This window comes from Coturnix japonica, chromosome 18, assembly GCF_001577835.2.
Source record: "Coturnix japonica isolate 7356 chromosome 18, Coturnix japonica 2.1, whole genome shotgun sequence".
NCBI classification, from domain to species: domain Eukaryota; kingdom Metazoa; phylum Chordata; class Aves; order Galliformes; family Phasianidae; genus Coturnix; species Coturnix japonica.
In genome coordinates this window covers 7,025,716-7,036,195 of record NC_029533.1, presented here as the reverse complement: position 1 = coordinate 7,036,195, position 10,480 = coordinate 7,025,716, and the positions used below count along the sequence as shown (strand labels likewise).

Here is a 10,480-nt window from a genome sequence, read left to right as displayed (position 1 = left end):
ATGGAGAAGGGAAGGGATGGAGAAGGGAAGGGATGGAGAAGGGAAGGGATGGAGAAGGGAAGGGATGGAGAAGGGAAGGGATGGAGAAGGGAAGGCCCAACCTGCTCGGCTCGGGGGGCTCCGCCGGGCGGGTACCTGAGGGACCTGTCGGCCTTTGGCAGCTGCTGCGAGAGTGTGGAGGCAGCGACACGACTCCCAGGAAACGAGAGGGGGGCAAAAACAACACCCCCAACCCCAGCCAAAAAAAAAAACCCACACAAAACACAAAACAAAACAAAACAAACCTCGAAAAAACAGAGAAAAAAAGCGCCTGCCGCCCGGCCGTGCCCCCTCACACAGCGGTCAGAGGGGAGGGCAGAGCCTCGGCCGCAGCTCGCACACCCGCCGCCTCCCCCCATGTCCCCCCGGTGTGGCGGTCAGCCCCGCTCCCATCCCGTCCCTCCTCACCCCGTCCCGGCCGTTCCCAACCCGGCCGCCCTTCGCCCTCCTCCTTCCCCCGCTGCCCGCCGGGCCGTGAGGAGGGCGGGGGAGGGTTTTCCCACAATGCTTTGTGGGGACGTTGACAAGTGGATCCAAGATGGCGTAGAAAGTAATGACAGGTAAGTCAGGACTTCCCCATTCGCCCCCAGTGAGGCCCGAGGGCGGCGGGGCCGGGCCGGGGGGGCCCGTACGAGAGACTCGGGGTGTTCCCGGTGCCCCTCGGACGGTCGAAGGGCCGGGAGGAGCGTGCGGGGCGGGCCGGGGGCTGAGCGGTGCCGGCTGGAGCGGGCCCAGTGTCTGCGGAGGGCCCTGCGGCGGCGGCCGCTCGGGGGCTGTTTGCGGGCGGGCTCGGCCGGAGCCCCGGGGGCTGCCGGGCTCTGCCGAGGGCCCAGAGCTGGGGGCGGGCGGACGGGTGCGGCCTGGAGCTCGGTGAGGAGGAGGCAACGTGGGGGCAGCCCGGGGAGCTGGGGTGGGGAGGGGGGGTGCTCGCACAAGGCCGGCTGTCCCCGCTCTGGGGGTGCTCGGTGGGGGAGGGCGATGCGGGGAGGCGAGGGGCGGCTTCGGGTTGTGCCGGGCGGGGTGGGAGGGGACGGGCAGCGGCAGCCAGGAAATGCCGAAATAAATAAGTGGGGGGAAAATGGCTTAGATAGCAGGGACTGCGGAGGGGTGGAAAAAGAAGCGGTGAGGATTTAACGGCTGCTTTAAAACGAGCCCTCCGAGCGAGGCAGGCTTGGCACGGGAGGGGGATTTTGGTTTTTTTTGCAGGCAGGCTTTGTGAGGGCGCTGAGCTGGGAGGGCCGCGGAGATCCCGAGATCGCCTCCTGTACAAAGCCACTGTTGTGAAACTGCGGACGGGAAAGTTTATACCGCAGGTTGCCCTACGGCCCCCTTTTGTTTTGTTTTCTTTTTTTCCCCCCTTTATTTTTTGAAGCAGATTTCCCGAGTAGAGCTGCTCACAGCTTTACCCCTCTTGAGGAATTGAATGGGTCGTGTCCTGGTATTAATATCCAAATGATTGGGTTTGTTTGGATTCAGTGCACTGTTGGTGGAGCTGTTGTTTGATTGTAGTAATGTGATTAAATGCATCATCGATGGAGATTCAGAAATGCAGGGAAATGGTTGCAAGGTTGTTTTTCACTTACTGTCCAAAGGAGTTCACAAGGTAATGAGGTTTAATGTTTTTAGCCCAGTCACACTGAGCTTCAGCCGGAGTTTTAAAATCACATATTGAATTCTCTGTTTAAAACATAAAATAAATCAGTTGCAGTACCAGAAATGGCATAAGAATACATCTCCTTGTTGAGAGATGGCCAGTCTTGTTGAGGTGGCTTCAATTGGGGCTTTATAGGTGTTGGTCTTTCTGTTCAATATTAAAATGGAAACAAAGGAAAGGATGAGTTATTCCTCTTTTTAATATATTACTTTTAGGAGATCCAAATTCCTTTGTAAAATTAAAAGATAAAACTAAATTACATGAGATACTTTGCTTGTAAATGATTTTGATTTGTTTTTCCCCAAGACACACTGGTAGAACAGAGGTTTTAAGATGAGATTTCTTAAACTGTTATTTAAATATCGGTGAATCTGTGTTTTAAATGGCAAAGCCTGTTGGCTTGGGGCAGCTGGGTGAGGGCAGAGCAGTGACCACCAGCAACATCCTCCTCTTCCGGATGCAGACGGAAGGATTTGCCCATGAATGAATCAGGCCTGGGTAGGCTGAGCTTCCACTGCAGACAAATTATGAGCGCTGGAAGCTGAGTTCAGCTTTCTTTGTTGAACTTTAATTAGCAGAGCACTTCTTTATTGGTAAGTGAAAGAATGTTTTGTGCGTTATTACTGATAAAATTGAGTTGTATTTGTGGTATGTTATGAAAGCACAAATTACTTAAAACAAGCAACAGAAACACACAGAAATCCAAGTTCTGTTATCGTTCCTCACCTGTGCGGATTCTGGACTTAAAAAAACCCTCAAACATAGAGTATGTATTTCTCATCCTTTATTCATATGACCACTGTGACTTTTTCAGTGAGTTCAGATACGTTTTCCTGAGGAAGAGGGAGATGCATTCCAAGCGATAGCTCTAGGACTCAAGAGATTATAATAGCAAAGTGGTATGTTCTTATTTTTTCTTATTTTTGAGTGGTTTTGTCTCTCCCAGCTGACTTGAAACTAAAGGGAGATGTGGAAGCTGCATGTTGAGCTGTATTTTCACCCAGTTCTGTTACTTGATCTGCCAGGTTGTGGGATCTCATTGATTTCAGTGAAGTTGTTCCTGGGCTTTAGGATCTGTATTTGTGGAGCTGGTTGTAGGTTAAGGGCTGTGGTTTGCAGATAACATTTCAGGTAACACTCAGAAATTCCCATTTCAAGGGAGAGTGAAGAGCAAATGTTTCCAAGTGGATGGGGTACAGGCCTGGCCCTCAAGGGATTTGGGCTGTGTGATGAAAATCCCTTCACTTGTTTATGATTTTTTTTTAAAGGAATTTAAAATAGGAGTCATGAATCTTGTAAAGAGTTGTGACGGCTGTAGATGAGGGAGGGTATATAAAAGCTGGGCAGAATTATTACTGATCTTTTCTGATTGTTGATTTATTAGTCCGATGAAATATTTCCTCCAATGTATGCAATTATATTCGTTACTAGAATCCTCTTGGAAGTATAGCTGGATATTCTTTCTGACTTATTTTTTACTGCTGTTTAGTAGCACTTTGTTTGCTACTGCCCTTAATTCTAGGGATTCTCATTTTAGTAATGGCAGAAGCAGTTGCTGGAGCAATTCAGATGATTAGCTGAAAGCCCTTGAAGCTTTCACCTCCCTGGTATTCCCTCTTGAGGTCAGTGGTACCCAGATAGGTCTGGTAGCAGGAGTGAAATCTCAATTAGAGAAGTGTTTTGTAATAATATAACTCCTGTCTCCAGCATGCAGCCTAAATAACTTGGGAAAGCCGCAGGAGAACAAGAAGGAAGGATGGTGTTGTTCTAACCTAGCGTAGGGGTAGGCGGTTGGGCAGCCAGCATTCCCTCTGCCTTGGTGATCAGTAGGCCAAGAATTCTCACAGGAATGTGAATCCTGGCCGTAATGTTTTCTTAGCATTGTATCTGGGGGAGGAGATTGAGGTCTCGTTCCCAGAAGCAGATCCCCAGTGTTCCTCTGTGCCCAAGGTTGCTGATGGCCCACGATGGGAGGACGAAACTTGGCATTCCCCATCTTCCCTTCTTTCACAGTAGTCCTAAAGCAAGACCCCTTTATCACTGCGTGGAATGTATGCTTTTCTCCACTTAAGTGGATGTATTATGGATCAAATTACCAGAACAAACAAGGCCTTCCTTTTCTTATTTGTCTTGCTATTTTTTTCCATGGCCTTTGGCAATAGCCAGCACTTGTATTTATATATATCAGTAACATATTGAAAGATATAATAGTTCATATGCTTGTAGAGTACTGCTGTTGTCTTTTTTTTCCCCCAGCCCACCAGCAAGCAAATGAAGAGAGAGAACAGTGAAAAAGAGACCACTTCTTCAAAAGCTGGTGCAGCATTGATGTGCAGTGAGGTTTTGACCAGTATTTAGGGATGGCAGTGGACGACTCAACTGTTTATGGTGAACTTAGGAGTCTATGATGTTAGACTGCTATACAGAAACAGGGCTTCTGGTGGTTTTATTGTGGTAGTACTGGTACGTAACTCAGGTTCCGTATTCAAAACCAGTCCTGCTTGTGGAGATCTCATCTCTTCACACAAATGTTTATAACGTGAGGTTTCAACAAGAGGTGATCTCTCATGTCTGAGGAAAGGGAATGTTATTGTAGGAAAAGAAGTCCTTAGGAATGGAAGCAGGCAGATTCTAATTACTCAGGCGTGCAATTTTGTAGTTGTTGTTGCATTTCCATTGCACATTAACATTGGTTAAAGGATGCCTAAAGTAGAGGTAATATAATATGCAAATATTTCCCTACAATTTATATGTCAATTTTTTTGTTATCGATCTAATAGGAACGCACTGATTATTTCCCCAGTCTTTTCTCAGGGTCCTCCAAAAAGTCAGGTAAGAAACCATAGGTTTCAATCTTATTCCTTTGTAAATGAAATTTTACTACACTGAAACAAGTGGTTACTATTGCCCCACCTGAGTTGTGGATGAGACCCAAACGGTCTTGATCTGAGCATCACAGAGTCCTATCAGGTGTGCAAAGACTCTGCCTTGTACTCTACAGCATTGCCAAGAAGCAGCAGGTATGAAGTGCTGCAGAGTTGGGGGAAGAGTTTCTGTAAGTTATTTTATGTGGAGAGATATTTTGGAGGTGGTGACTGCAAACTGCTGTGTGATTTGTTTCTGTTAGTCTCAGGAAGTACCACTCGTGTGAAGAATGGCATTGGCTGAAGTGGATGTTTTTCAGTCTTTGGATTGTGTGTGCTCTGGGGAAATAGGTTTTCTGATCTGTTCTGTCACAGGAAGACTACTGATCTCAGGGCAGAAATGAAAGAAAAACAAGAGTAGAATTATGTCACATGAGAAATTTTAAATGTTGGAGGGGCAGGAAGTAAAGGTCAAAATGCGAGCAGTGCATGCGTTGTTCTGAGCTGTTCCTGGGGTAGTTAGTGTTGTTTAGAAGCAGTCGTTCAGTCTGTGAATTGCATGTTGGTTTTTTTTTCCTTCGTAATTATATACTGCAAAAATAGTGTATTCATCAAAACACTAAAAATTACACCGCTTAAATATGCTTAGGAAGATATTTTTCAGAGCCCTCCAGACCCCACAGCAAAGGGAAATACTTAACAGCGAGAGCTGTTCTTGAATCTCTGTTGTTAGCAAAGCAGCACAAGTGTTTAATTTGCTGGAAAATATTTAGTGGTTTAGCAAACCAAGAAAGTAGCAAATCTTTGTGGACATAATAAATAGAGAGTGCTACAAATGAAAAGCATAGTGGTTTTGGCAACATGTTAAACAGTGCTTCCTATGTATCTTCTCTACATTATCTTAAGATAACTGATATTTTAATAATGATAATTTAATTTTATTCTGAGATAATTCTGGGGGGAGGATGGACAGTGTGTTTGTGTTCCTGAAGGGTGATCTCTTGCCATCTGAATTCCCTGCAGCTGGTTGGGATTCCTGGATCCTGCTTGCAGCTGATCCCTGCCATCCCAGCAGCCAGAACGTGTTGGACTCCTCTCGTCTGCACAGGGAGGTTGTTAAGGAGAATGTTTTCATAACGTGCCTCTGAGTCTCTGCTAGCACAGTGTTGTAGCTGAGCACTGCGGGTATTTTGCTGAAATTGTTTTGGATTATAGTTGTTTAGGCTAGTAGCTTTGAGGTAACTGTACTTGGCCATATCTCGAGGCAGTCGCATGTGTGGAACGGTGCAAGGCAGTTGTTTTGACTTTGGAACTCATGGATATTACTTGGCTGTGCCCTGGTTTGTATTTGTTTGCCTAGGCTGGGCACCGCTTTTCTTCTCCCAAAGCTTTGTCAGAATGATTCCGTTAACCACAGTAGGATCGTTACTCATTGCTGCTGATGTCTGTTTTTTGAGTGGGGTTTAAAAATATGTGACTGAATCTCTAATGTTCATTTCAAAAGGGATGAGTAGGGAGAATGCCGAGGGGTCGGGAGAACGCCGTTGTGCAACTTGTGTTGTTTGGGAACTGAGTTATGGGGCTGCCCTCAGGGTTTGCTGTGTGAGGAGGAGTTTGGGAGTCCATATCCTGATCTCAGGAGAGTTCTGGAAATAGAACTTGTTTGTGGTATTGCGTTCCTGCATTTTAGGGGAGGAAATAAGGAAGTTGTAAAAGCATTATCTGGATGCAGAAGGATAATATCATTAAAATATGGAGCCAGAAGAATATTCCTCAATCCGAGGTTAGCTATATTATGCCTTATTATTTGAAACAGAGCCACGATGAGATGAATTTCAAAGATTATTTATAATAAAGATAATGATTTGTAATGGTGGAGGTTTGTTACTGCTTTGAACTTTCAAAACAGTGCCCAGAAATACCACGGTTACATGATAGGTAATAGCTTGGGGAAAGGTGTTTGGGGTATCTGTGGGTGGCACTGTGCTATGGAGTCTGGTACAGTGGGACCCTTCTGTGTGAAGCACTGTGAATGTGTAACAAAAAATTTGGTCAATGTTACTCACTATGATAATAAATGTAAGTTCATTATGATGCGACAATGAAGAATTTAAGTGTATTGAAAGAGGAGTTCTCTGTTTTGTGTCACTGCCTTCAGGCAAATTTCTGCATTCGGTTTATGAACTGTGCACTGTTAGCTGATATTCAGCTTGAAGAGTTTTGCATTCTTTTCCTTCTTGAATGAATTGAAAGAGCAATTCAGAGCAGTTCATGCTTTGCTTCTCGAACAAAATAAATTTTGGGCTTTTTAATTCAACTCTATGGTATATACCTGTAGCAACTGGTGACCTGAGCTGTGATTTCCGGGTAGATCCCTTACACATATGGTTGTGGTGCTCTGCATTATCAGGATGTGTAATGGTTGAGAAACATCTTGTGTGAAACTTGAAGCTTGACACTTGAGAAGAGACTCAGCATCACGACAGAATCATTTTAGAGCAGAGGAAACCTGGATTGAGCCACTGGGCTTTGGAGCTGCTTTGCTGGTAGAGGAAAAATGGGAGAGTTTGTATGGGGCTTTCCAAAAGGAAAGGGTTTGCTGCGGGAAAGAATTTCCTGGTTTTAAAAATACTTTTAATAGTGAAATCCAAATATAAGTTTGTTAGCAGAAGATGATTTGAACACGAGGCCAAGTGAGGAACTGCTAAGTCTGATTCTGTCCCTGAGCTCAAGGAAGTCGGTGAGCTTGGCCAGTGGGCTGTTGCTCTCTGTGGGCCGTGCTGTGAGCGGAACTTGAGTGAGCCTGGTGGGGAGCTGCTGTGCCATATGTTGTTGCCTTTAAGCTTCTGCATTACATTCATGTATATCGTTATGTGTGGAAATGGTGCTTGGGAACCTTGTCTGACATCCCTCTGCATTCACTGGTCACATCATTGTGTAAGTGCTTGGCATTTTGGAAGTGAAGTGACGTGTTTAGTCATACGTACGCAGATGTACCTGCATGTCATAGCACAGGCATAGCTCAGGAAGGGCTTTTGGCAGTCGTATGACTCAGCGGAGAAGAATATTGGTAACTGCGTGACTGATAAATCCTTGAGATCAGCGGGATTCGCTTTTTCTTGGTCAAAATCATTACTAACCATTATGTTGTGAAATGTGCAGATACTTGGGAACGAGGCCTGGTCGTGTTACTCAAGTGTTTGAGAAGAGAAGCTCTGCTATGTAAGCTGTAAGCGCTGCTGATAGGACATTTTAAACAGCTGTAGAATATGGATACCATCTTCTGCTGCATCACTGTAGGAGCTGGAGACCTGTAGGTTGGTCCTGCACCACGCCGTAGTGATTTTAGCCTTTGTTTTCCTTGGGTAAATGTCATTAAGAGAAGCCAAGATTGAATTACCTTTATAAAGCATTTTTAAACAGTAAGTAATTGGTGATGTTGTTATGGGGATAAAACGGTAACCATGAGACAATATTTCAATTAAAATGCCCTCATCTTGCATAAGTGTGAGAAACTCTGCTCTGAAAAAGCAGCAAGAACATATATGGGAAAAAAACCAATACGGAATACAGGCGGCTGCTGTTGCCCAGTTATTATGAAAGCCTGCTTACGTGAGGATTTTCTAAGAAGGAGCCAAAAGAACTTTAGGCGGGGCAGAAGCACCGCCTGTTATGATGTTACCTGCTGCTCACTATTACAGTTACTTGCCAAATTGTAATTATTTTGGGCTGAAATTTCCCATGGTAGGTGTCTATCTCAGGGCATCTTTTCAGGTGCTGTAGAGGGAGTGAAGGGTTCTGCTGACATGGTTGAGTCTTTCTAAACAAGTTCTAGAAAATATATTCTTCTGTTCACAGTAAAAAGAACAATGGAAAGGAAAAAATGGAAGGTGCTGGAGCTCAGCTTTGCAGGAAGATAAGAAGAGGTGGCATAGCGTGCTGTTCTGGCCAAGGTTATGTTTATCAACCCTGTGAAAATCTGCATCGGTTAAATTGGTTATTAGCGCAAATCTAAAAGATCATCTCTGCTGTGAATTTATTTCAGCCTGAGCTGAAGGGGATTTCCGTACTATTTGAAGGCTGGGGCTTTTTCATTCCCCCAGTCATTCCCTGGTGTAGTTTTGGACAAAAATGAGAGCGCAGAATTCCCCATCTGCGCTCCCAAAAGTCAGTTCCGCTTTCCTGTATGTTCTGTCTTCACACAGCACAGAGGAGGCAGTGACTTGGTTTAAACACAGGGTCCAAAGTGTAGGTTTTCCCAGGATGTGTACAATGAATTTGAAGATGAGCATGGATGAACAAGGAGATTGAGGTCAGGAAATACTGGGTGTTAGAAAGAAATGGAAGAGCTAATTCATGGGTACGTATAATTTCTCTTATAACACTAACACATTTTCATTATGTGCATAAATTGGGCAGTTTTTAGTAAGTTGGAATTGGGCAGGTGAAGCAATTCACAATTGAGCCATATCTTTGCTTTATTTTCTGTTCTTCTGATGAGTGATGTCGTGTTGTGATGTAAAGAAGTGCTGAATGCTGCAGTTACACTGAAGTCATACCACAGATGCTGAGTTTTACCCTGGTTGTATGACAGGCTCTATGGAATATGGTAGAACACAAGGGGGGAAAGTCACTTTTTTATATCTTAGGCTGAATATGAGAGTCATAGAGACTGGGCGTTAATGTTTATGAATTAAAATGAGAAGGCTTTTCTTAATACTTGCAAAGTGCTTTGTCAGGCATTACCAAAAAGCTTATGGAAACACTGAAATGCAGTTCTGAGACCAGGTTTGAGTTGCATGCAGTAAATAAGGCCTTAGGTGCTGTGCAGAAGAATTGAGCTGGGTGCTGGTAAAGCAGCAGCCTGTGCTTTGCCTGGTTCTTTGACCTGGTACCATGTGAGAGGGATGATGTGATTCCTGCAGGTACATGTGTTGGCATCATACAGGTGCATGGGAGGGCGAGCATCACCTTGTACCAGTCACTTGCTCACTGCACAGCTTCCGCATGGTGAACTTTGCAACCCAGTGCTTGTAATGGCACTTCAGTGCAGTGCTGTCATGTAACTAGGCGGTGTTTTCTGGTTTTGCTGTGTGTAAATAGGAGACTTGTGTCTGTCATTCCTGCATGCAGTGATGCATGTGAGGTGGATAGTGTGGGGCTGTGACTTGCCATCTGTTTTGCATAGTAATAGGTAATGCTTTTGGACAGCTGTATATAAACAAACTTACCCACCCCCTCCCCCCAGCCCTTCCCCCCAAAATGTATATATTGAAAGGCAGGAGATGAAGATATTCAGAATATTAATATGTTGGATGGGATGATTACAAATACTAAGAGCAGGAGTTAATTTGGGATGTGAGGCCAAAGATGGCCAATTTATCCATGTGTGATTATTGCTGCCATTTGTGACATAAATTGTTCTTCCTACTACTGCTTCCAAAGTGAAAACAGAAGAGATTAGTGGAGATAACAAGCTGTTAATGATCACTTAATAAAGGGTCTGTACTGAAATCCTAGCTGTCATGTGATAAAATCTAACTTGTTCCCATCTGTGATGTATGTAAAGTGATCTAAAGAGCACAGGATTCAGATGCAGAAACCATTTAATCTGAGTTGCTGCTGTATTTCTGTACTGCTGGTAAGTGAATGGTAAATCACCCATAGACACTTGTTCCTCATACTGTGGGTGCTGTTGTGTTTATTTCATGTGTTAAGTTTACAGGATCAGACTGAAGGCTGGAGTTGTGTGACCAGAGATCCCCTGTCCTCCTAGTTTACAGTCCTGTCTTTTTTTCTTGATTTTTGAAGTGGAAGGACAACCTGTATATTTAATATATTTAACAGGTTCATGATGTTCTCTACTTTTCATTCATTTTTTTTTCCTCCTGGAATCAAGCATATCATGTTCTCTAGAGGCAAA

The 10,480-nt window shown here is 44.5% G+C and overlaps 1 protein-coding gene and 1 long non-coding RNA gene across 7 annotated transcripts in view; one reads left to right on the top strand and one right to left on the bottom strand.

The window, feature by feature from the left end:
- LOC107321995 overlaps positions 1–434 on the bottom strand; it is a 5,626-nt gene extending 5,192 nt beyond the window's left edge. For all 3 annotated transcript variants that reach the window (XR_001558742.2, XR_001558744.2, XR_004309212.1), the window contains exon 1: positions 102–434. This is a non-coding gene — a long non-coding RNA (uncharacterized LOC107321995). The remainder of the gene's footprint in view (positions 1–101) is intronic.
- Positions 435–470: 36 nt separating this feature from the next.
- The window catches only part of HELZ (helicase with zinc finger), a 66,007-nt gene continuing 55,997 nt past the window's right edge, over positions 471–10,480 (top strand). For 2 of the 4 annotated variants that reach the window (XM_015879518.1, XM_015879519.1), the window contains exon 1: positions 502–599. Coding sequence is in view for 1 of the 4 variants with exons in the window: in XM_015879520.1 (XP_015735006.1) it covers positions 593–599 (7 nt within the window). In the remaining 3 variants the exon portion in view is untranslated. Of the gene's footprint in view, positions 600–10,480 lie in introns of all 4 variants that reach the window. The other 2 variants (XM_015879520.1, XM_015879521.2) reach the window with 2 other exon arrangements.